At 56.6% G+C, this 22,568-nt stretch overlaps 8 protein-coding genes across 8 annotated transcripts; 4 read left to right on the plus strand and 4 right to left on the minus strand.

The window, feature by feature from the left end:
• Positions 1–1,414: 1,414 nt before the first annotated feature.
• On the plus strand, positions 1,415–3,874 carry PHYSODRAFT_317831 (hypothetical protein; the record flags this gene model as incomplete). The annotated part of the gene is made up of 1 exon (XM_009535200.1): positions 1,415–3,874. One exon carries the CDS (start codon positions 1,415–1,417, stop codon positions 3,872–3,874), a length of 2,460 nt encoding a protein of 819 aa, XP_009533495.1.
• A 115-nt stretch (positions 3,875–3,989) lies between these two features.
• Positions 3,990–10,685, minus strand: PHYSODRAFT_563628 (hypothetical protein; the record flags this gene model as incomplete). The annotated part of the gene is made up of 2 exons (XM_009535201.1): positions 3,990–9,842; positions 10,101–10,685. The coding sequence occupies 2 exons, from the start codon at positions 10,683–10,685 to the stop codon at positions 3,990–3,992; spliced, it is 6,438 nt and encodes a 2,145-aa protein (XP_009533496.1).
• Positions 10,686–10,936: 251 nt separating this feature from the next.
• Positions 10,937–11,644, minus strand: PHYSODRAFT_519749 (hypothetical protein; the record flags this gene model as incomplete). The annotated part of the gene is made up of 1 exon (XM_009535202.1): positions 10,937–11,644. One exon carries the CDS (start codon positions 11,642–11,644, stop codon positions 10,937–10,939), a length of 708 nt encoding a protein of 235 aa, XP_009533497.1.
• A 1,129-nt stretch (positions 11,645–12,773) lies between these two features.
• PHYSODRAFT_520180 (hypothetical protein) lies at positions 12,774–13,361 on the minus strand (the record flags this gene model as incomplete). The annotated part of the gene is made up of 1 exon (XM_009535203.1): positions 12,774–13,361. The coding sequence occupies one exon, from the start codon at positions 13,359–13,361 to the stop codon at positions 12,774–12,776; it is 588 nt and encodes a 195-aa protein (XP_009533498.1).
• An 819-nt stretch (positions 13,362–14,180) lies between these two features.
• PHYSODRAFT_352366 (hypothetical protein) lies at positions 14,181–16,057 on the plus strand (the record flags this gene model as incomplete). The annotated part of the gene is made up of 3 exons (XM_009535204.1): positions 14,181–14,205; positions 14,425–14,688; positions 14,825–16,057. The coding sequence occupies 3 exons, from the start codon at positions 14,181–14,183 to the stop codon at positions 15,937–15,939; spliced, it is 1,404 nt and encodes a 467-aa protein (XP_009533499.1). The 3' UTR covers positions 15,940–16,057.
• Positions 16,058–16,291: 234 nt separating this feature from the next.
• Positions 16,292–16,919, minus strand: PHYSODRAFT_337530 (hypothetical protein; the record flags this gene model as incomplete). Its single annotated transcript, XM_009535205.1, has 2 exons — positions 16,292–16,582; positions 16,659–16,919. 2 exons carry the CDS (start codon positions 16,917–16,919, stop codon positions 16,292–16,294), a joined length of 552 nt encoding a protein of 183 aa, XP_009533500.1.
• Positions 16,920–18,747: 1,828 nt separating this feature from the next.
• On the plus strand, positions 18,748–19,796 carry PHYSODRAFT_337531 (hypothetical protein; the record flags this gene model as incomplete). The annotated part of the gene is made up of 2 exons (XM_009535206.1): positions 18,748–19,683; positions 19,716–19,796. The coding sequence occupies 2 exons, from the start codon at positions 18,748–18,750 to the stop codon at positions 19,794–19,796; spliced, it is 1,017 nt and encodes a 338-aa protein (XP_009533501.1).
• Positions 19,797–21,345: 1,549 nt separating this feature from the next.
• On the plus strand, positions 21,346–22,369 carry PHYSODRAFT_352368 (hypothetical protein; the record flags this gene model as incomplete). The annotated part of the gene is made up of 3 exons (XM_009535207.1): positions 21,346–21,993; positions 22,048–22,331; positions 22,362–22,369. Exons 1-3 carry the CDS (start codon positions 21,824–21,826, stop codon positions 22,367–22,369), a joined length of 462 nt encoding a protein of 153 aa, XP_009533502.1. The 5' UTR covers positions 21,346–21,823.
• Positions 22,370–22,568: the final 199 nt, after the last annotated feature.

The following is a 22,568-nucleotide window of genomic DNA, read 5'->3' on the forward strand; positions in this document are numbered from 1 at the left end:
CAATAACCCGGACATCGCAACTGATGACTACTTCGCGAGCCGTACTATCTTGACGACGACGAATGCTATGGTTCAACGTATTAACGATGCGGTGTCTGCGCGCCTGGAAGGTGATGCCCAAGATTATCTCTCCATTGATTCGGTACAAGACGACCAAGACAACAACTTTTTCGACCAAGAAGTCCTGAATTCTGTCAACATCAACGGTATCCCGCCACACCGACTGACGCTTAAGGTGGGAGCACCAATCATGCTCATGCGAAACTTGAACCCGGACTTTGGCCTTTGCAACGGCACGCGACTACGAGTGGTGGCGCTAAAACCTCATGTCATCCACGCCACGATCATGACGGGGGAGCGTCGCGGAAAAGACGTGTTGATTCCCAGGATTGTATTCATAAGTGATGACAGCGCTCGAGACTTCCCGTTTCGCTTGAGGCGCAAGCAGTTCCCGGTACAGCCTGCATTCGCAATGACGATCAACAAGGCCCAAGGACAAATGGTGTTTAACCTCGGATTGTACCTGGCGTCTCCCTGCTTCTCACACGGCCAGCTGTATGTCGCGCTCTCCCGGGTTACTGCGCGCTCCAAGATCAAGGCATTGATTGAATACTCCGAGTTAGAAGAAGATGACGGAGCGTACACAGCGAATATCGTGTACAGGCAGATTTTTGAGACGGCGTAGTCACGGTGGAAAAAGTCACTCTACATAGTGTTCTTTGCATTTCATTTTGGATTCTTAATGAGCTTTACACAAACACGCCCGACTAATTAGCCCTATCTACTGCAGCTAACCACATAACTACCGCCGCGTAGCGGCGGCGCTCGGCTAGTCCTAACCATCTACAAGAGAGACCGTCCAGTGTGTCCGTCCGTGTGAAGCCCGTGACAACATAATAAGGTGGTCCACATAATCGTACATAGACAGCCTTGGACGCCGAAGGCACCCGCGCGCATTATAGCGGGCCGCAGGGCCCGCCCTACAACTATGTACTAATAACACGGCGAGTAGTGCAGCGAGCCGACGAGGCGAGCGGAACGGGTCCGCCACTGCCGTAGCGAAGCGTAGGCAGTCTGCTCTAATAGCGCAGCGAGCATTGCGAGCGAAGCGCCAACTAACTAAGAATTACCGCCGCGTAGCGGCGGCACTCGGTTAGTTACCGCTTCAACTTGAGCCATTTTGATTGATGTGAAGTTTCGTAACGATCGAGTGCATGCGATGATGTCTTCCTTGTCCAGCGTCTGACGGTGGTTTTAATGGGCTGGTGCGCTCTGCAATGGGAGTGCGCAGTATGTTGCGGCGTGACACCAAGCATAGCATTGTCGTGTTTCCATCAAACCAGACAAGTCACCGAGTCGACGGTACCAGTAGTTCCTACCCACCTCACCCTTGGGGTTAAGCAGTGCCTTGACCATGGGGAACCGCGGCAGCAAGCGCAAAGACGATGGAGGTGACGACGTTCAAGAAGACCCGACACGTAAAACCACTCGCACCACCAGCGAGTTGGCCAGCACGAACCCGTTCAGACCCAACAACCGCAAATGCACGGACGTTCTGTGCCTGCTCTTCTTCGTCGTCTTCTGGATCGGCATGATCATCATCGCCGGCGTCGGGTACCAGCACGGCAAGCCGCAGCGACTCATCTACGGCACGGACTGGATGGGGCGGACGTGCGGCGCCAAAGCGGAGAAGACCGACAACGTGCCGGCCTACGACTTCACTGACTACAAGTACATGATCTACCCGCGGCTGTCGGAAGACCTCATGGCCCTGGCTGCCTCGGGTCTCAGCACCAAGCAGCTCGCGAGTCCGTCAACGCTTCGGAAGCTGTTCGGCGTGTGCGTCTCGTCCTGCCCGCTGCTCACCGAATCGACCAACGATCTATACGTGCACGCGTACCTCGACTACGAGATGCACAAGGAGCCCGTGAACGAGGACGACACAAGCGCCGGCTCCACCATGGAGTACGACAAGGCTGGGTCGCCCTGGAAGCTCATCACCAACTCCAGCAACGTGCTGTATCGCTGCGTGGAGCTCACCAAGATCGAGGTCACCGAGAGCGCCCGTTGCATCGACGACTGCACGGACGACGAGCTGAAGAACTACCAGGTCGGCACGCCCTTGACCTGCGGTACCGACGAGACGAAGAACCCGTTCCGAGACTGCGGCGACAAGACTTGCGCTGAAATGGTCACGGATCTGCGACCGAACTGCACGAGCTTGGAGTCGACGCGGCAGGAGCGACAGATCGGCTCCACCACCGAAGACCCCGTGACCAAGATGCTCAGTCGCAAATGGTACATGGTAGCGCGCTGGCTGGGCGACCTGCAGAAGGCTGCGTTCCCCATCTTGATCTGCGGCGGGCTGTTTGCGCTGGTTCTGGGCATGATCTGGCTCGTGCTGCTGCGCTACTGCGCCGGGCTCTTCGTGTGGCTCGTGATCGTGCTCGTGGTCATCATGCAGATCGTCGTCACCGTATTCTGCGCGTACGAAGGCAACTTGATCGACAGCACGAGCATGCAGAGTAGTTTGACGGGCATGGGCGTGTCGTCCGAGAACGCACAAGCTGTCATGACCGCAACCACGACGTACATCACATCTGCAGGCATCACTGCAGCAGAGGACCAGGCTCACTACTGGGCCATCGCCTGCTACGTCCTCACTGCGATCGACGTACTGCTGCTCCTGTTGTTGATCTTCATGTGTGGCCGCATCCGCATCGCCATCGGCATCATCCGGGAGGCTTCCAAGGCGCTGCAGTCCATGCCCATGCTGACGCTGTACCCGATCGTGCCGACGTTCTTCGCAGTCGGGCTGGTGGTCTACTGGTTAGTGGCGGCCGCGTACATCGCGACGTCCGGCAAGGTTTCGCTCAATGACGTGGCCAGCACAGCGTCCGGGGCCACGGGGGCGAACGTTGGGCCAGTAGTGCCCGTGCAAATGAAGGAGGACGACACCATGCACTACCTGATGATCTACCACCTCTTCGGGTTGCTCTGGACGAGTCAATTCATCCAGGCCGCAGCGTACGCCACCATCGCCGGTGCCTTCTGCGAGTACTACTGGACGCTGGACAAGCGTCAGGTGCCTGCCCGACCCGTGCTGCGCTCGGTGTGGCGAACGATCCGCTATCACTTCGGATCCGTGGCCTTCGGCAGCCTCATCATCGCCATCGTTCAGTTCCTGCGTATTGCACTCGAGTACGTCGACCAGAAGATGCGCGCGGCCAAGCAGGGCAACGCTGTCGTTAAGGTGGCCATGATGTGCTTCAAGTGCTTCCTCTGGTGCTTCGAGAAGTGCCTCAAGTTCCTCAACAAGAACGCCTTCATCGTCATGGCCATGAAAGGCCGGAGCTTCTGCCCGTCCATGAAGGACTCGTTCTCACTGCTGCTGGCCAACGCCGCGCGCGTCGCCACCGTCAGCATCATCGCGCGCTTCCTCATGATCCTCGGCAAGATCTTCATCACGGGCTTCTGCATGCTCTTCATGTTCGTCTTCATCCGGTATCCGCCCACGCACCTGCCCAGCTTCTTCATGGGCGACCTCGCCAGCGTGAGCAGCCCTATCTTCCCCATGCTGCTCACCGGCGTGCTGAGCTACGCGACGGCCTCATTCTTCCTGGACGTGTACGGCACTGGCATCGACACCATCCTGCTCTGCTTCTGCGAAGACTGCTCCGTCAACAAGACCTCCGAGCAGTACTATATGAGCGACGAGCTGGTCGCCTTCATCGAGGGGCCTGCAAAGCACAACGCCTTCAACGTCTATCAGCGCAGTCTCTCCAACACGCGCGACAGCGTAGCCGCCCCAGCCCCGGCAACAGCTCAGCCCATCTACAACGCGCATACGGGCCCCATGACCAAGGTCAAATGAACAGAGCCCAGCGCTACACAGCAGAAGTAGATAACTCCATAGTTGCAACGATTCGTGTTTGCATTTACCTTTCCGTGCCTCCGTACCTGTGTATTCCTTGCACTCTGGTCATCCTTCACGCCTGAACAGCGTGTGAGCTGTCGATGCCAGCAATTGCGTCGGAGAGCACGTGCACTTCGTAACTAGCCCCCTCTGTTGGCAACGAAAGCGACACGTGAACCTTGTGCTTCCACGCAACGTGTTTCAGATGGACGAGCTCCTCTCCAGCGCCCTCCTTCTTGGACGTCAAGATCACGTAGAAGCCGTAGATCTTCGGCTTCTGGAGACGCGAAGTGAAGGCCAAGTTCCTTCCGCCTTCGTTGTTCAACCCAGTCAACTCCACCTCGACCACTTGCTGCTCTTGTTTCCTCTTCACCTGAACATTCACTCGGAGCTGCGGGATTCCTTCGGCCACTCGAATCATTTCGTTGATCTTGTGCTTTGTCAGACCGCTGGGACGACCACGCTGCTGCTGTGTCTGCTGGCTCTGCAGACGCTCGATGATCTGCGTCTTCTTGCTCTTCACCCCCAAAGCTGCTTGTAAATCAGCAATACTCTCCACCTTAAACTGGCCACGCAACAATTTCAAAACCGATTGCGATGCATGCGGCAACTGAGCCAGCACATCGTCATCGTCATCAGGCCACCGACCCTGGACAACAGCTTGGGACAGACGGATACCAGCGAAAACCAGATCCGTTAGCTTCAGGTACGCACACAGATCGATCGCAGCGCTCAGCAGACGCGGCAAGTGGTCGAGCAGCGTCCGCAGATCGTTCACAAAGTCGCTCGACGGCAGACGGATGCCCATCAAGTGCATTTGCAGCACAAGCAGTGCCTTCACCTCGCTGCCGTGGGTCTCCAGCAGTGCCTTCTGGCGCTTGGGCGAGCTGGCGAACAAGTGTTTGATTGGTGAGTACTTCACCTTTGCGCACAGATCCGTAACGAGGTTGCTCATGACCTCGTTGTGGCGCAGCGGGATGTCCCGGAGCTCCATACTCGACTCGCAGATCACACAAAGCAGCTGCAGCGTGTAGGCCTGAGCATCCGCTTCCTTCTTCCCGTTAGCTACGACCTCAAGCGCTGAAAGCATGTTGGATACCGTGCGTACATCCACGTAGAGCGATGCAGCCAGCTTTCCAGCAAACGTCGGCTCGAAGGACGGCACGCCGCCCGCTTGAGACGTGGTGATGCATTGGCTGGTCTCTAGCTGGTGCGTTGTCGTGGAGATCAGCTGCTGGAAGAACGTCTCTAGCTCGTCTTGTTTACTGGGCTTCTTCTGCTGCTTCCCCTGCTTGCTCTGCTTCCCGGGCTTTTCATGAGGGGAGTCTGCTAACACACTGTCAGTGCCGACTCCATAGAAGCTTGGGTTCTTGAGCACTCGCTGGAAGAGCAAGCTCCAACTCAGGTAGTCCATGACGTCCTTAGTAGAGTGAATGAGCCCGGCTGCAATCTCAGCGTTCAAGTGGTTGGCCAAAATGTGCGGTGCGGCGTTCCCACCAAGGCACGACTCAACTGCTAGAGGCTCGTACAGGAAGCGCTGCGTCATGTTCTTCTTGCTCTCTTCGACGAGAACACACGCAACGCCCTTGTCATCCAGCAGCGGGCGACCAGCACGCCCAATCATCTGCAACAAGTCGCTCAACGGGTACGAGCGGTACCGCCCGTTTTGGAAGTACTCGGTGCCCTTGATCACCACAAGATGGGCAGGAAGATTCACGCCCCACGCCAGCGTCGAAGTTGAGATGACAACCTGGATAAGACGATCCTTGTACAGCTTCTCCACCAGCTCGCGGTCTCTCCGCGCCAGTCCAGCGTGGTGAAGACCAATACCGAACGAAAGCGTGTGTTTCAGCGTTTCGTCCACGATCTGATTCGACTGACAGATCGAGTCCATGACGGCTTCATCCATCTTCAGGAAGCACTTACTTCCATCCCCGCTCTCGTCGGACGCAACACAGAACTGGATCAGGTCCAGCGCTGTGAGCTTTGTCTGAGCCTTGGACGACACGAAAATGAGCACCGGTTTGTCTGGCGAGTGCGACTTGATAGCCATGAACGTGGGCTTGTTCATAGCAGCCATGCGAGCCACGTAATGCCGCTCCGGGAAGCCCTGAATGTGCACGTCCATAGGCACAGGGCGCACGGACGCGCGGAAGTTGTATACTTGGCCTCCGTCGGGGTTGTTGGCGTGGCTCGAAGTGATTCCACCCAACCACTGGCCCACATCACCAGCGTTTGCAAGAGCTGTCGACAGACCAATTACGCGGATGGGTGGGCCTGAGCGCTTGAATCGTCTCAACCGGCTGATTAGGACTTCCAGCACGGCACCGCGCGGCGCCTCCCCAACCAAGTGAACCTCGTCCACGATCACAAGCGCCATTTGAGACATCAGAGCGCGACCAACCGAGCTGCTTCGCGTCAATAAATCCCACTTCTCTGGAGTCGTGACCACGATGTCAGCCTTGTTCAGGATGAACTCGACATTTACGAGCGTATCACCCGTCACTTCGACCACCTTCTTGCGCAGGTGCGCGTTGTTCTCAAACCGCGCCTTCCACTCCACCACTTTCTCGCGAGCGAGAGCCTTCATTGGTGCGATGTACACAATCAGCGACTGGGAGGTGCGTCGACCGCGACGTGGCTGCACTGCAGTCGTGCCGGAAGTTCCGTCAGCCTCAGCCTGACCGTCTTCGCTTAGCTTCTGCTGCTTCCACACCCGCAGCATCGCCAGCTCGGCGCACACAGTCTTTCCACTGCCCGTCGGCGCGCAAAGCAGCACGTTCCCATTCTGGTGGTAAAGCTGATGGAACGCTTGGGTCTGGATCGGGTTGAAGTACTGGAACTTGCCCACGTACAGCGCCTGGTAAACTGGATCGTCCAGAGACTGCAGAGGCTGCGGGTGAAGTCGAAGCAGCTTCGTGTACATCTCGTCCTTCTGCTTCTTGGCTTCAGCCGCAGAGCTTTCACTCGGCGTGTAGCTCACCTCGTAGAAGGACTCGATTCCAACGAAACGATCAGACAGAATACGGATCACGTAGTTGGCATCCTTTTGCGTCTGTGAAACAAACACCGGGAGATAGCACTCCACCTCGAGCGTCTGCGTTCTTGCCTTCCACCCCATAAACCTGCTCTGGTGGAGAACGAAGTACTCCGAGTGGTAGATGTAGCCCGTGATGCCATCCTCGACCCATAGCCACGACGCGAGCGTCTTACCCTGGAAGACGCCTTCTTTCCACTCGGGAAACAGCGGGTAGAGATCAAACGTCAGCTTGATCATGTTGCCTCCGAACGGTTGCGTCTGCACGTTGTCGATGTCGATGAACGGTACGCTCTGGACCCACTTTTTCACCTTGGCACTCAGATTAAAGGCGTCGGGGTCCGCAACTGCGTCGTACAGGATCATGTTCTGGCGACGATCGACCTCTCCAATGATGTCAAGAGGGATATTCGGAAGCTGCAGCATGGCGTTCTGGTCCCACCACATCTTTTGATCGATACACTTAGCAAGCTGCAGGAACTTCTCGGCCTTGCGCGCGCTATTCTTCTTCAAGCAGATCTCAAACAGCGCGCGGCAGACACGAGAGCCGTTCTGGGCGACGTAATTTGTGTCGGAAATGAGCGTGAACGTGGACACGCGGGCGCGGCCGATCAAACTTTGCAGAAGGATGTTCGTCTTACCCGTGTAGGTGTCCATACCGCCGCCAAGGATGTCGTAGCGGCAGAACCTTCGCTTGAGTTTCTCCAGCTCGGGCATTTCCTCTTCACGGGACTTGAGCTGCTCAAACTCATTGCTGCTGCAGAGCACCAACAGTACCTTCTCCCAGTCGAGGTCATCTTCGTCGCCTTCCTTCTGACCTGCCTTACTATCCAGCAGATCGTTGAAAGTCTCAATCGAAGTGTGCTGGATGTAGAAATGGCTCGCCACACGCCCCATCGACGTGACGGCGAACGCGATCTTGCCTTCTTGATCGGACCCCAACTGAACCTTCTCACGCAAAATCTTGATCATCCGACACGCTGCCAGCTTCTCAGCAGCATCCATCAGCAGCTGTCTACGTCGAGCGATCAGCATCGGGTCCTCGTTCACATCGTCCAGCTTCATGCCGTAGGCTAGCGGGTTTTTCCGCATGCGCACGTACAAGTACGTGTAGCTGAGCCACGTGCACGCTTCCTCCAGGTTGGTCACGGTGCCGGACACAATCTCGGCATTCAAGTGGTCAGGCAACGCCTTGATCAGCGCCGACTCCATTGGGATGCCCGTCGTAAGCAGCCGCAAGTAGTGCGGGAGTTGGTCTTGAGTCGTCACGAGTACAGCATCACCGCTTGTGTCGTACTGCGGACGACCGGCACGACCAAAGATCTGCATTACGTCGAGCATGCTCAACTGAGTCATGCCACCCTTGTCGGCGTTGTACACTTGAGTACCCTTGATGATAACAGAGTGCGCAGGCAAGTTCACACCCCAGGCCAGCGTTGCAGTACAGCAGAGCACGCGGATGTAGCCCATCTCAAAGAGCTGCTCCGTCAGATTTCGGTCACTGCGCAGCATACCGGCGTGGTGGATACCCATGCCGTACCCCAACAGCTCCTTCAATTCCTTGTTGCGGCTCTTCTGAACACGCTCTTGTAGGTTGATGGGCATCTGCAGGTCTGGCGGCGGCAAAAACGCCTCCAGCGTGCCCGGTTCCTCCTCGTTGCCACGCGCGAGCTCCACGATGCTGTGCATGGTAGCTGCCGTCTCTTTCCGCGAGTGAACGAACACCATCACTTGCTCGTTGTGCTGGACCTGCTTCAGACAGTGCGCCAGAGTGAGTTTGTTCATCATCAGCTGAATCTGGCGTTGTTTACTCATGGTAGCGCCCGCTGCTTTCTTCTCCTTCTGAAGATCCTCCTCACTCATTGTGACCGTAGAGAGCGCAGCGGCACTTAAGCCAAGCGCCTCCTTCAAGTTTGCGTTCGTGCTCACTCCAATGAACGTTTGATCGAGGGGCACAGGTCGGTACGTCGAGTCGAAGAAGAACAATCCGCCCTTACCGCCATTCGTAGCTGCGTTTTGCATGCGCGCGTCTCCACTAGGAACGTACACACGCAGGAAGGACGCGACGTCGACGTAGTTGGGCAGCGTCGCTGACAGACCAACGATACGGATCATGCTCTGCGTGCTCTCCACACGACGCAGCGTACGCGCCACGATCGTCTCGATAACGGGGCCACGCTCGTCTGCCAGCAGGTGAACCTCATCGATAATAAGCAGCTTCACTTGGCTCAGAAGCGACTGCTGCGTGCCGGACTTACGCGTAATGACGTCCCATTTCTCGGGCGTTGTCACGATCACGTGAGTCTCCTCGATCTCCTTCTTCGTCAGCTGCATATCACCCGTCAGCTCGCGCACCTTCAGCTTCAGCGCCTGCAGTCTCTGCCCAAACTTCGTGACCACCTCTTGCGCCAGAGCCTTCATCGGAGCCACGTAGATAATTTTCATGTTGGCGAGGCCTTTGCTGGCAGGCTCACCCTGATGCCGATTCAGCTGCGACTTGACCTCCTGCAGGATCGTAAGCATAGCCACGTTGGTCTTACCAGCGCCAGTCGGGGCGCACACCAGCAGATTCTGGTTTGAGTTGTACGCAGCTTCAAAGAGCTTCGACTGCAGACGGTTGAGCTTGGTGATGCCATGGAACGCGGTCTGCGCGAAATCTTCCAAGCTCGAGATTGCCACGAGCTTTTCCTCCTTGCCCAGCGCCCTTTTGGCGTGGGCGGGGATGAACACGTGCTCGTAGCCCTTGTAGTGCGTTCTCTTGGTGTTCGCGGGCAGCGTAAGAGCCCCTGCCGACATGAGCTGGCCAGCCGCCGCAGTAGAATCGTATCCTCCCTGAAGCTCGCCAAACTCCCGCTGCACCAGCGACGACGACTGCAGTCTCCTTTCCTCCTCTGCGAACTCCTTCTGCAGCCTCAGTACTTCCGGGTCGTACCCTGCAGCTTCCAGCCAATTCACGTCCTCCTCCTCCTCACCGCCATTCTGTCGGTTGGCTCGTCGTAGCGCCTTGCGTTGCTGTCTCTGGAACTGCTGCTCAGCTTCCGTCTGGATGCTGAACCCCGTCGGTCTCGCGGCCGCACCTCCGCTCTCCGCATACCTCTCGGCCATCTCGAGCATCTTTTGGGCGTCCTGCAGTTTCTGCTTGGTCACGCTCGAGTTACTGAGCTCCTTCTGGTTCTGCACTGCGAATGCAATGAGGTCCATGCCCTCCACGCCCACGAGACCGAAGAGCTGGGCCTGCACGGTGTCTGCGTCTCCCCGACTGTCCTGCACGGTCTGCAGCACCGACTCGGCCAGCTCCAACGTCGTTAGGAAGCAAATATCACTGTTGGCCGACGTGTGCGTGCCACAGGCCGCCAGCAGCAGCTCCGCGACGTCCTTCTTGGGCTCCTTGGGCTTGTGCTTCTGCTCCTGGGTCTTGTGCCGCCTGGAGGTCACCACGGCGCTTACAGCGCCCGCTGCGGCTTTCCGGTCATTGGCAGCACGCAGCGCATCGTGGTCCACTTGCAGTACCCTCAGCAGGTCGCGGCGGTGCGTGGGGGGCGACACTTCCCACAACTTCTCGGAGGATAGGAAAGGGTCGCGGAACGTCGAACTTTGACCCGCAGTAACTTTTCCTACAGACGGCGCCACGAGCTGCGGAGACTCTCCAAGCGTTGCATTTTGCCTGGCAAAGCTTCCTGAAGCGAAAGGGGCCGGGAACTCGGCGCGCAGCGCCGACAGGAACGACGTCATGGAGGTGTCGCCGACTGCCCAATGATCTTATTGTGGACTGACGTCGAGCTCACTGACGCAGGGTGCTGTATTGAGGAAGAGCATGGTATTCATTTGACTTGATCTCAGTATGCGGGCTGACCGTAAGGAACATGCAGCGATTGTTCGGGGCATGACTACAGTGGTGAGTGTTGGTCACCAATTGTAGCCATGTATAAGGAGGACAAATTGGAGGACACCTCGCTGGTTCAATGCAGATTTCTAGAGTGCTATTAGGCGCTGGATGCACTTGCGTTGGATTTACTGCTTCCAGGCCTGGCAAGCGCGCGCTGCGCGTGCTTGCGGAAGCTGTCGGCGCGGTAGGTTTTCCTTCTCGAAGGAATGGTCTTGCTGCTGTACGCGTTGCCCTTGCTGGTGGGGTTCTTGCTGGGCGTGAGCTGCTGGATACGCTGCTGCTGCTTCTCCTTCTCTTCGTACACGCGGCGCTCGGCTCGCTGGCGTGCACGCAGCAGTGCCTCTTGGTCGTTGTAGTGCACGATGTGCGCCTGGCTGCGACTCGCGTTGATGCGCATGCTGTACTTGATGGTGCTCTTCATGCCCGAGTCGAGACGGAACCCGGAGAATAGCGTGCGGATCGGCGGCACGTCACGCGCCGCAGCGAACAGCGGGAAATCCTCCAGCATCTGCTCCAAATCTACCAAAAAGAGGTGCTTCTTGCTGCGACTGCTCACGGTGCTGGTGCTGACTGACGCAGTGTCATCAAACTCGGCGCCATTGTTCTCCACGTCCACTTCTATAGAGGAAGAAGCTTGCTCTGGCGGCGCCAATGACTCTGGCTCATAGAAAATCACCACAAGCACCTCGGCGATCTCCGGCGCCAGCATCTCGAGCACGCCTTCCTCCGGAAGCGGGCTTAAAAGCTCCATGCCTGTAGCCATTTCGTACAAAATCTGTCCGAAGAGCAGCAAGTCAATGTCCATGTGCTGCTCCAGACTCACCGTCAGCTCGCGACTATCCTTGTATCGGTCGATCGCCAGCAGCGGCGTGTAAATCTCAGTGAGTCGAGCATTGCCGCTATCAATTACGACATTCGTTGACCTCAAGTGGTCGCACACCAGCCCCTTGGACCTCAGACCATCCAGGGCTTCCAGGATCTGGCGTGAGTACTTGGCGATCTCGTTGAACGGCAGCGGGTGGGCATTCTCCAGGCGATACTTGGCGTCGTAGGGCTTGGCCGGGTCGTCCACCTGATAGATGCGGTCCTTGACGCTGCCGGTGGCGACGAACGGCTGCACTACTACTAGCGCCTTCTTCTCCTTGGAGTAGAAGATGTCCAGCACTGGTAGGATATACGGGTGCTGCAGTAACAGAGACACTAGCAGAGATCAGAGCTCTACTTATACTTCGTATCTCGGTCGTAAAACGTCACGGAGAGCCGTACCTTGAGCGTGACGAGCAGGGCCTTGAGCTTGTATAGCGTGTTCTCCTTCTGGAAGTCCAGGAGGCTCAGCTGCGCCGGCATGAGCGCCAGCAGCATCTCGCCGCAGCTCTCCTGCTGCAGGTTGAGCATGTCCACGCGGAAGCAGTACTTCTCGGCGCGCCGCCCCATGGACGGGAGCGCCTCCTCACGCCAGCGGAACAGCGGGTATTGGCGGCAGTACTTGGCGGCCAGCAACACGGCCAGCGTGGCGTTGAACGACGAGGCCGACGCCATGACCCGAGGCGAAGATGCTCGAAGCGTTGAAGAAGCTCTTTGCATGTAACTTCTTTATTACCGGTATATAGTTTGATACCGGTATTGTCGACAGCTGCCATCTGTTGCTTTGCCTCGTCGCAAGTGTGACGAGGCAAGAAGTTCGCAATGAAGCACTCGTGGCAAACTCTTGTTTGGTCCCGGTTGGCACCAAGTGTTTTGAACAACATGCTGAACCATGCTGTGAAAGTTGTTGAACAGCCACCAATATGGACTCGAAAGTGGGCCGATGGTCTGGAGTTTACAACATCCACACGCAACATGTAGTGAAAGAAGAAAGGAGGCATTCATTGATTTTTTTTCCTTTTCAAACTCAGTAGAACCGAATGCAGTGCCGGGAGGAATGAACCGCGCCATTACATCCTCAGCGAAGCTAGGTACGTCGTTAGGTGAGACTTGAAATGGTGGCGGCCTTCGCTGTGAGCAACGGCTAAGCTGCCGCTGCCGCTCGTCCCCGGGTATGCGTTGTTGTAGAACACGAATCCCTCGTCGGCACAAATGTAGCTGTCGAACCAGCTAGCTTCAACGAGGTCGCCTTCGATGAGGTCTTGGGCACTGCAGCTTTCTCCAGTGTACTCCTCCACCGTGGCAGACCCGTTGGTGTTCATCACAACCTTGACCGAGGTTTGCCCGCGTACGATGCAGTCGCCATTCGCGCGCAGTGCAAACGAGCCCGAGTACACCCCACACTCGGTATCGTTAAACACGTCCACCAGCACGTAGGGCACGTCCCCAAAGACCTCTGCAGTATGAGCGTACGGATCCGAAACGCAGCTGGCGGCTTGATATCCTTCTTCAGCTTCTTCGCAGTATTCGATACTCCCGCTCTCCGTACAGTCCGTCGACGGCCAGAGCACCAGCGCATCGGGCGCTCCCTCGCAGTCAGCGCTAGAGTAGATATCGAGGGCTAGGATATCCGTAGCGGTCACAGCGCAATCTGCCATGTTCATGGACAGCGCCATACTAGCAACGGAGAGGAATTGCGCGAGCTGCATCTTGGTCGTGGTGAGCTGGTTGCTGGAGCTGGTGTTTTCTCGATGGATCAAGTCGAATAATGAGCTTGGCGGACACGCACGAACTCGCGCGCGGCAATATCAACCTCTGAGTTTTAGAGAACCCAGAACCCATGAAGCGAAGTGAGCCTAGTTCACAGATATCACACAGGATAACTTTTCGCCCGGTCAATCGGAGTCCTGCGTCAGTTGCTGTCAACGAATCACTGGGTTGCTACGTACATGTAGCGCCAACCCAGCCAAGCCTGAGCTCTACACGCATTAGAACGATGATACAGCCATCTTCATCGAATGATGTGGTACTCATACATCAGTACTGTACCTCATGGTACACCTTGCACCGTTCGAGCGATCTCGGCACCAAACGCTCCAATCTGCCTGCAAGAAGAGATCGAGGACAGTCCGCATTGACTCCGACGCGGAGTCCGAGGCTTCAAGTGGCATCCCGACGGTGCTGACAGGAGGTCCTTGCGCTTCGATGATTGCATCGCGGGCAAAGCTGAGAAATGTGCTGCTCCCCCCTCGCTCGGTCGCGGACTACCTCCGCCTCAGGAATGCAATGCAGCTGAAGCGCTTCCATCCGCGACGCTGCCTCCGCCTGCGATCTGCACACTAGCGCCGCCCGTAAGCGCACTGGAGATCGTTGAGCTCATGACGCCACGCGCACGGCAGCAGATACCGACGATGCGGCGGCCAATCACCGGTTTTCAATGGCGGTTTAACATTGTGTAGGTTTTTGTACGCTTGAAGATGCGCCCCTCAGAGTTCAAGTACAGTATGAAGCGCAAGGTTTAGGGATCCCACTGGCGTGTTTCGTCCAATTGCCGAGTTTCCGGCGATTTTCGCCCAATCCACACGGCCTGCGTTTCGCCAACCGCTCCGTCTCCGCAAAAGAGCGTTAACCACCGCGGGGAAGCTCGTTGATAATAATCAATCCTCGCACGTACCGTGGCTGCGCCGAATTGAGCTCCCCGCGTTCTGTGGGGCCAAGAAGCGCCCGGTATCATTTCCCGAGCCGCCTTCAGCCACCCGCACGTCGTCGTCGCTAGAGTCTCCACCATGTTCGGCCGCGCGCTGCGTAACCCCAAGCTTATGTCGCTGCCCGTTCGCCAGAGCGCGCAGGTGCGCCGCCTCAACCTGCACGAGTTCCAGTCGCTGGAGATCATGAAGGACTTCGGCGTCGCCACGCCGCAGGGCATCCCGGCCGACACTCCGGCCGAGGCCAAGGCCGCCTTCAGCAAGATCCGCGGCGACCGTGGTGCGTGCAACAACTACAATATAACTAATAAGGGGGAGGGGATCTACCTACTGCCCTATCATCTCCTCCCCAACGTGCATAGATGTCGAGAGCTTGTAGTTTAACAAAAGATTCTGCATTGGATATGACGGAACAGAGGGCGTGGACGTGGTGATCAAGGCGCAGGCGCTCACGGGCGGCCGTGGCCTGGGCACGTTCAAGAACGGCTTCAAGGGCGGCGTGCACATGTGCACCAAGCCGGAGCAGGCCGAGGACTTCGCCAAGAAGATGCTCGGCGAGACGCTCGTGACCAAGCAGACGGGCGAGAAGGGCATTGAGGTGGCTAAGGTCTTCCTCATGGAGCGCGTCTGGATGCGCCGCGAGATGTACTTCTCGATCCTCATGGACCGCGCGTCGCAGGGCCCCGTCATGGTGGCCTCCCCCGCCGGCGGAACCTCCATTGAGGATGTGGCCGAGGCCACGCCCGAGCTCATCTTCAAGGAGAACGTCGACATCTCGACGGGCCCCACGGACGCGCAGGTCTCGCGTCTGGCCAAGGCGCTGGGCGGCGAGGGCGAGGTCCTCAGGAAGCTCGAGACGCAGATCAAGAACCTGTACAACATGTTCATCGGCGTGGACGCTACGCTCGTGGAGATCAACCCGCTGGCCGAGACCCGCGAGGGCGAGATCTTCGCTTGCGACGCCAAGCTCAACTACGACGACAACGCCGCCTTCCGCCACAAGGAGATCTTCGCCAAGCGCGACAAGACCCAGGAGGACCCGCGTGAGGTCGAGGCCAGCGCTTACGACCTGAACTACATCGGTCTGGACGGCAACATCGGCTGCCTCGTGAACGGCGCCGGTCTGGCCATGGCCACGATGGACATCATCTCGCTGTACGGCGGCTCGCCCGCCAACTTCCTGGACGTGGGCGGAGGTGCCACGGAGGAGCAGGTCAAGAAGGCCTTCGAGATCCTGGACGGCGACGACCAGGTCAAGTCGATCCTGGTGAACATTTTCGGCGGTATCATGCGCTGCGACGTGATCGCCGCCGGTATCGTGGCCGCTGCCAAGGACCTGGGCTTGAAGAAGCCGGTCATCATCCGTCTGCAGGGCACCAACGTGGAGCCTGCGCGTAAGATTATCGCCGAGTCGGGCATTAAGATGATTGTGGCCGACGACCTGGAGGACGCCGCCGAGAAGGCCGTGAAGATCGCCGACATCGTCGCACAGGCGGAGCAGGTCAAGATTGGCGTCGAGTTCGAGGCCTAAGCGACTGCCTGCGATCGCACGTAGCACCAGGGTTTACTCAGGTGAAAGACACCCGAATGCTCGACACAGAACAGCCACTAATAAAAGAAGTCGTGGAGTGCGTTGGTGTGCACAAGCCAAAAACCTACAAGGAGGTGTTATCGTTCAAAGGCATTATTGATGATACCTTACAGATAGTCGCAGGGTGAGTGCGTGCAATAGCTGGCTGGTCGCTGATGCCTATCTGCAGTGAGTGAGTGAGTGAGTGAGTGTTTGAAGCGGGTTGTTGATATTGAAGACGGCAAAGCCCCGCACATTGCACCGTTCCTTCCAACGGCCTGTGCTGCTCCATCATTGCGCCCCGACTTGAGTCTTACTTGGCCTCCCGTCCGGTGCTCATTGTGTTGACTATCCACTCCATGCCTTCTTGCAGGCCCTCGCCCGTCTTGGCCGAGCAGGCCTGGATGTGCCACGTGCGGTCGCGGATGGTGGCCAGGTTGAGCGCCGTGGAGATTTCGCCCGAGGGCAGTGCGTTCAGCAGGTCCTGCTTGTTGGCGAACACGAGGATGGGCACGTTCGAGAGCTTCTCCTCCTCGAGCAGCGTCACGAGCTCCATGCCCGTCTCCTCAAGGCGGCGGCGGTCCGCGCTGTCGATCACGTAGATCTAAGAACCACACACATACAAAATAATTAGCTTGTCACGTTGCTAATTAGTATTTACGACGTTGAAGCAGCCTCACCAGGGCGTCGGTCTGCTCGTAGTAGTTCCTCCAGTAGGGGCGGATTGTCTTCTGGCCGCCGATGTCCCACATGTTGAGCTTGAAGCCGTCCACCTGCAGGCTCTTGACGTTGAAGCCCTGCGTGGGCATGATGTGGCTGATGTCCTCCTCCGAGAGCTTCTTGAGGATGGTGGTCTTGCCGCCGTTGTCCAGCCCCAGCACGAGGATGCGCGCCTCGCTGTCGTCCTTCTTGAGCTTGCGCAGCAGGTTCAGCAGGCCCATTCTTGCGGCGGGAGTTGGAAGAGGTTAGGACACGACGAGTCGCTTAGATCTTTTTCGAGAGTAAGCCCTGTGCGAGCAGCCACGCTTGGCTTTTGGCGTGCGTCCCATTATGATCCGTTATGAAACGACGCGCTTTTGCTTGAAGCCCCGCGAAAACAGATAGGGTCGAAGTTAAGGTGTGATTGGTGTGGCAGCCTACTATAAGATGAAGGAAACCTATTTTGGAACGACAAGTGGTTATTTTAGGAAGCAAAAATTGATTGGCTGCAGTGTGTTCCCGGGACAACTGCAGTTGCCATTTGGGCTCATTCGTCAATCTTCCCGCGTGGGAGTCAACCGATTTATTTTGTTGTTACTTTTTCGACCCGACGGGGTCCCGAGGCTCAACTGATGTTCGCAAAAATACCAAGATCTGCTCTGAATCTTTGTGAGGAAATCCTCTCGGTAACTCGAGAGACGAATGCACTGATGAGCCTCGAACAATCACTTTACGTAATTTAGTCTAGAATTCTTGCGTGTGATACTGTACGTAGAGCTTGTCAGAAGACGACCATAAATTTACGTAGTAGGTTGAATATCTTGGCACCATCTCGCTGAACATTGCGCAGATTTTACGTCCATCGGCTTCGAATGCCTGCCAAAACATGTACAATTGTAGACTAGGACGCTGTAGAGGGGCTGTGAAGCCATCTGAAGCTTTCATTCGTGCATGAGATACCAATGCCGACACGGACGTTGAAGAGAGGCTTCAATTATTTCGTTCTCAGTAGATCTGGTGTTAAGCTTACATGGGTTGCTAGCAGCGCCTCGCTCAGTATTCGCTCTATTGCATGGGCTTGTGATCGGTACATGCAGGGCAATAGCGTATCGTGCATAGGGAGAGTACTGTGACGTGAGAAAAAAATCGTAGAACTCACGAAATGGCGCGCGAAGCAATGAAGCCTTCATTGAAGGCCAAACATACATGTAACCTTTCTCGCGATAAACTTGCGATATCACTCCTGCAAACATATCTGCTGTATCATTATTTTAATACATGTTATGTGCTTCAAACGCTCGTTTTGATAGCTCGCTTAGCAGCGCGCCAGTAGCCTTACTTAGTTTGGCTGAGCGCGACGCAGGGAGTTTACCGTTCAAACTTCAGGGACAGCCGAGTGTTCCATTTTGCACCCCGCCTCAGGCAGCTGGGTTTTGGAAGACCACGTCGCGTTTGAAGATTGCAACAGTCGTCAAATTGAGCAGTCGAACCATCAAATCGGCCGGTTATCGAGCGAACGGCAGCATGCGTCCGATGAATTGTAGCTCTCGATGACAAACAGAATGCCGTTGGTGCAATCTCATCATTCAGCTGCTTGTATGATAATGAGTCAAAGAGACAAGCTCAATCATAGAAGTCATGGAGCCAATCTCGCGACAAGATCGCAGCTGCAGTGTCAGAAACACACGCCGACGCAAATACAACAAAACTTAAGGCTCACTTCCATTCGATCCTGGCCGGAAACACAGATACAATCGCCAAAGGCCTCTCTTCTGTTCTATCCTCGTAGAAAGCACAAACAACTTCAATAAATGAGGCTCACGAGATGGGTATCTTACATGTTAATGCGACTATTTGCAATTTGCCAACACTGTTGGCAATTGACCTAACACAACAACGCGACACACATGTAGCAAGACTGAGGACGTTCGCTGTGCCGTAAACGAACACGACCAGCAACACAAGCATTGTGATCCAAGACCCAACTGTGGCCTTCGCACCACCAAAAGCTCCCGTAATGAAGCTCACTTTTTGTTTTTCTTCTCGCAGCTCAAGTCAACTCGACGGACTATGCGCTTCTTCACCCCACTCGTGGTCCTCGCTACCTTCGCATCGGGCGCACTGGCCGGATTCGGAGGCGGTGCCAAATGCAGCGGACCGAACGCGCGCGTTCAGCCCCCGAAGGGTGCCATCGTCGTTGATGCCACTGGCAAGCACCCTGGCAGCTACAAGACTGTGTCCGAGGGTGTGGCCAACATTCCCAACACGACGGCTGAGCACACGCTCTTCGTGTACCCGGGCGTGTACAGGGAGCAAGTCGTGGTCCCGAATTTCAACGGCCCGATCGTGCTGCAGGGCTACACGTGCAACACGCAGTCGTACGCCCACAACCAGGTCACCATTACCCACTCGATGGCCCAAAAGGATCTACCGGCCAACATGACGGGCCCACGCAACCAACTGGTCAGCACCATGCTCTTCAAGTCGAAGAATGGTACCCGAGTGTACAATCTCAACGTTGCCAACCCGCAGCCCAAGATCAAGAACCTCGGCCAGGCTATCGCTGTCTACGTGGACGGCCCCAAGCACGGGTTTTACGGCATGAATATGACGGGATACCAGGACACGCTGTGTGCCAACAAGGGTCCTCAATTGTACGCCAAGTCCTACATCAACGGTGCTGTTGACTTCATCTTCGGCCTCTTGTCTAAGTCCTGGTTTGAGTCGTGCGATATCGAGTCGATCGGCAACGGTTCCATCACCGCGAACGGCAACGGCAACAGCTCCAACCTGTCCGAATATGTCATCAACAACGCCCGCGTGTTCGGCTGCTACAACAAATCTGCAGCTTTCCTTGGCCACCCGTGGTTCCCGTACGCCCGCGTCGTTTTCCAGAACAGCGAGCTCGGCGACGTCATCAACCCGAAGGGTTGGGACCGGTGGAACAAGGGCAACGGCACGGCTAACGTGTACTTTAAGGAGTTCAACAACCGCGGCCCCGGCGCGGTAAGGGCCAGCGCGTGCCGTTCAGCGGCCAGCTTGATACTGCCGTGCCTATTACGGACATCCTGGGTGACGACTACAAGTCTCAGTGGTATGTCGACAAGAAGTTCCTGTAGATTTCTTGAGTTTTCTCGGCTCCAAGAGGTTCCCCCATCCGAGCCGTGATACCCATTCATTTGTGATAACATTTCAATGTACTGCAATTCGCTCATTAGAGAAAGAAGATGAATCTAATGATCTTCGTAAATCTACGGTCACCACTACTGGAGCGTTCAACGCACCCCGAGGTTAGACCTTGCGTTCATCATTCCGCTATAATTCGGATACCGCATTTCGCATGTAGAGCGCTACAGCGGTTTAAGCGATACACCTTTATTTAGACCAATCAGAGATGCGAGAGAAAAATCCGTGGGATCGCATGTAGAGAGATACACCCCTAATTTGGGTATTTTGCGCATTTTTGCATGCACATTGAGCCACCAGTTCCAAGCGCGCGAAGGCGCTCGCCAACGTCGCGCTGCCCCCTCCCCGCGCGCTTGGAGGTATACGCCTCGTCGGAGTGATAGTTAGTAGCCACGCCTGGTGTGGGCCCAGAGGTTAAACCACAACGCGCAAGCTCGAGAGAGCGCACAACACGGCTGCTGCAGCGATGGTAGTAGAAGAAGCAACGCTGTAGATAATTGGTTAAGTGGTGTGATTCCTGTGCAACATAGTTGTAGATGGCGCCTAGACTTGTTGCTAGCTTAAGCGCCATCCTAGAGGAGATCGCTCCGCGCCATCCGCATGACCAACCATCTTGCCAATTTTGTGTACGAAATGATCGCGTGACCCAGTTTTTGGGTTTACATTGTTTTTAGGCTCAAGTGCAGTAATTAACCTACCTATGACATGGGGTGTGTTTCTCTACATGCGAAATGCGGTAGCCGTGGTCGCATGTTCCATTGGCCATGGTTGCCCGTACTTTTGAGTCAGAGTCGTTCGGACTAGTCAAGATGCTATATCGCAGCTTCTGCCTTTGCTTCATCGTCTGTTTACATTTCACAACAACAAAAATTGTGCTGTACGGGTGCGGAGACTTTCAAAAAAAAAGGGGGGGGGGCATTTCGGCCGGGTATGGACAACTGAAACTCCCTGTGGATGGCCATCGGTGACCGAGTCCTAACCAAACAATTATTTTGACTTCCAATGGTCGCACCTCATCGACTTGGCTCATACCCTAACGTATGAATGAATCGTGATCGTGCCGTATCTCCATTGCTCCAGTAGTATTCATTGCACTCTGGCATCGGTATCTCGCGCTTGCCATCCTCTGGAGCTAAAGGTGATCAGATTCGTGTTCTAGCATACAAGTAGTACAACCGAACATTGGCAACGATAAACGAAAAGAGTCGTGATACTCCAATCACTATCCTTGGCTTGGTCAAGTTGAAGTGGGTCACATTTCGTCCATTGCTACCAGCAAATCACCGCCGACATCTCCACACATTGCAGTGTACGCTTTCAGAGTTTGAAAAGGACGCTGCGAGCTGGTCTCAAATGGAATCACGTACTACAGAAAGTATATTTACAAGCTATTACGCTTCACCCTCCTTGACGATGGCGTCCAGCACTTGCGTAAACCTCTGCGCTCGACCCATGCTGTAGCCAAAATCGCAGCGATCACTCGCTGCTGCGTCTATCTCTTCCATCTTGTTCTCCGTCGCTCAGCTCCTCCAACGTCAGCGGCGACCGGGAAGACGGAGATTTCATCTCGACGTTCTCCTCAGCCAGATTACCAAGTGGCAACGGACCGAACGACACCGAGCGGCGACGACTGTCCTTGACTGACGAGCTGGCCTGCGAGTCGCTCTCGAAGGACCAGGCACTCACGCTCGAGAGCTCGCCTACCTCGTCCTTGTCGTCTTCACCCGGACACTCCTCGTCCGGCTGCGCAACGCGAAGCTTCGGGTAGTCTGCGGCCTCGGCATCCTGCTGCGCCATGTCGACATCGTCGGCTTCCGCGAAGTCCGAGAGATCGTAGTCGCTCTCGCCGGCGCTGCTGCACTGGGCGTCGGCGTCCTCGTCCTCGTCGTCCACGTAGCCCTCCTCCTCGTAGCCGAGCTCGGAGGCCGACAGGAACGTGGTCTTGGCGCACGTGGCCACCATGGACTGGATGAGGTTGTGCTTGCAGTTGAAGACCACGGTGGCCTCGTCGGCCGCACCCTTCTGCTGCTGCAGCGCTTTGTGCAGGCGCACGCGGGAGCGCAGCGTGCGCTTGAGGTTGCTCAGCAGCACGCGCTCGCGCTGGTCCTCGCGGCGCAGCAGCTTGAGCTCGTCCGCCAGGTCCTTGAGCAGCTCGGCGTGGCCCAGCGTCTGCGCCTGCTCCAGGTCGTCGCGCAGCTCGGCCAGCTGCTCGGCGCGCTGGCGCTGGCTCAGCACGTTCTCCACGATGTGCGCGCGCAGCAGCTCCGTCTCGTCCGCCACGGCCTGCAGGCGGCGCGCCAGGCGCTCGCGGCGGCGGCGCAGCATGTCGCCCACCTGTTTGCTGGAGAAGGCCACGCACTTGAGCGCCTTGAGCACCTGCTTGGAGTTCTCCGCCGGGTCGTCCGAGACCGAGAGCTGCGGCAGCGGCGCCATGGGCGACATCCACGCGATGGCGGCGGTGGACATTTGTGGCGATGGGGGTGGGAGGAGGAATAAAGTACTGTAGCGAGACGGACGGAGGGCAGACGATCAGCGTCCAGGAACCCCAAACGGATCAGGAGGCAGCGCGCGCGCTCTGTCTTCGAGTCAAAAGCGGAAGTGGTGCTGGCTGATGCCTGTGCGGTCGAGAGGCGGCGGCGGGCGTTCCGATCATCCTGCTTGCGGGCTGCGGCTACAATAAACGCGCGGGCCGAAGCGTCGTCTTT

The sequence above is a fragment of the Phytophthora sojae genome (genome assembly GCF_000149755.1).
Source record: "Phytophthora sojae unplaced genomic scaffold PHYSOscaffold_8, whole genome shotgun sequence".
NCBI classification, from domain to species: domain Eukaryota; phylum Oomycota; class Peronosporomycetes; order Peronosporales; family Peronosporaceae; genus Phytophthora; species Phytophthora sojae.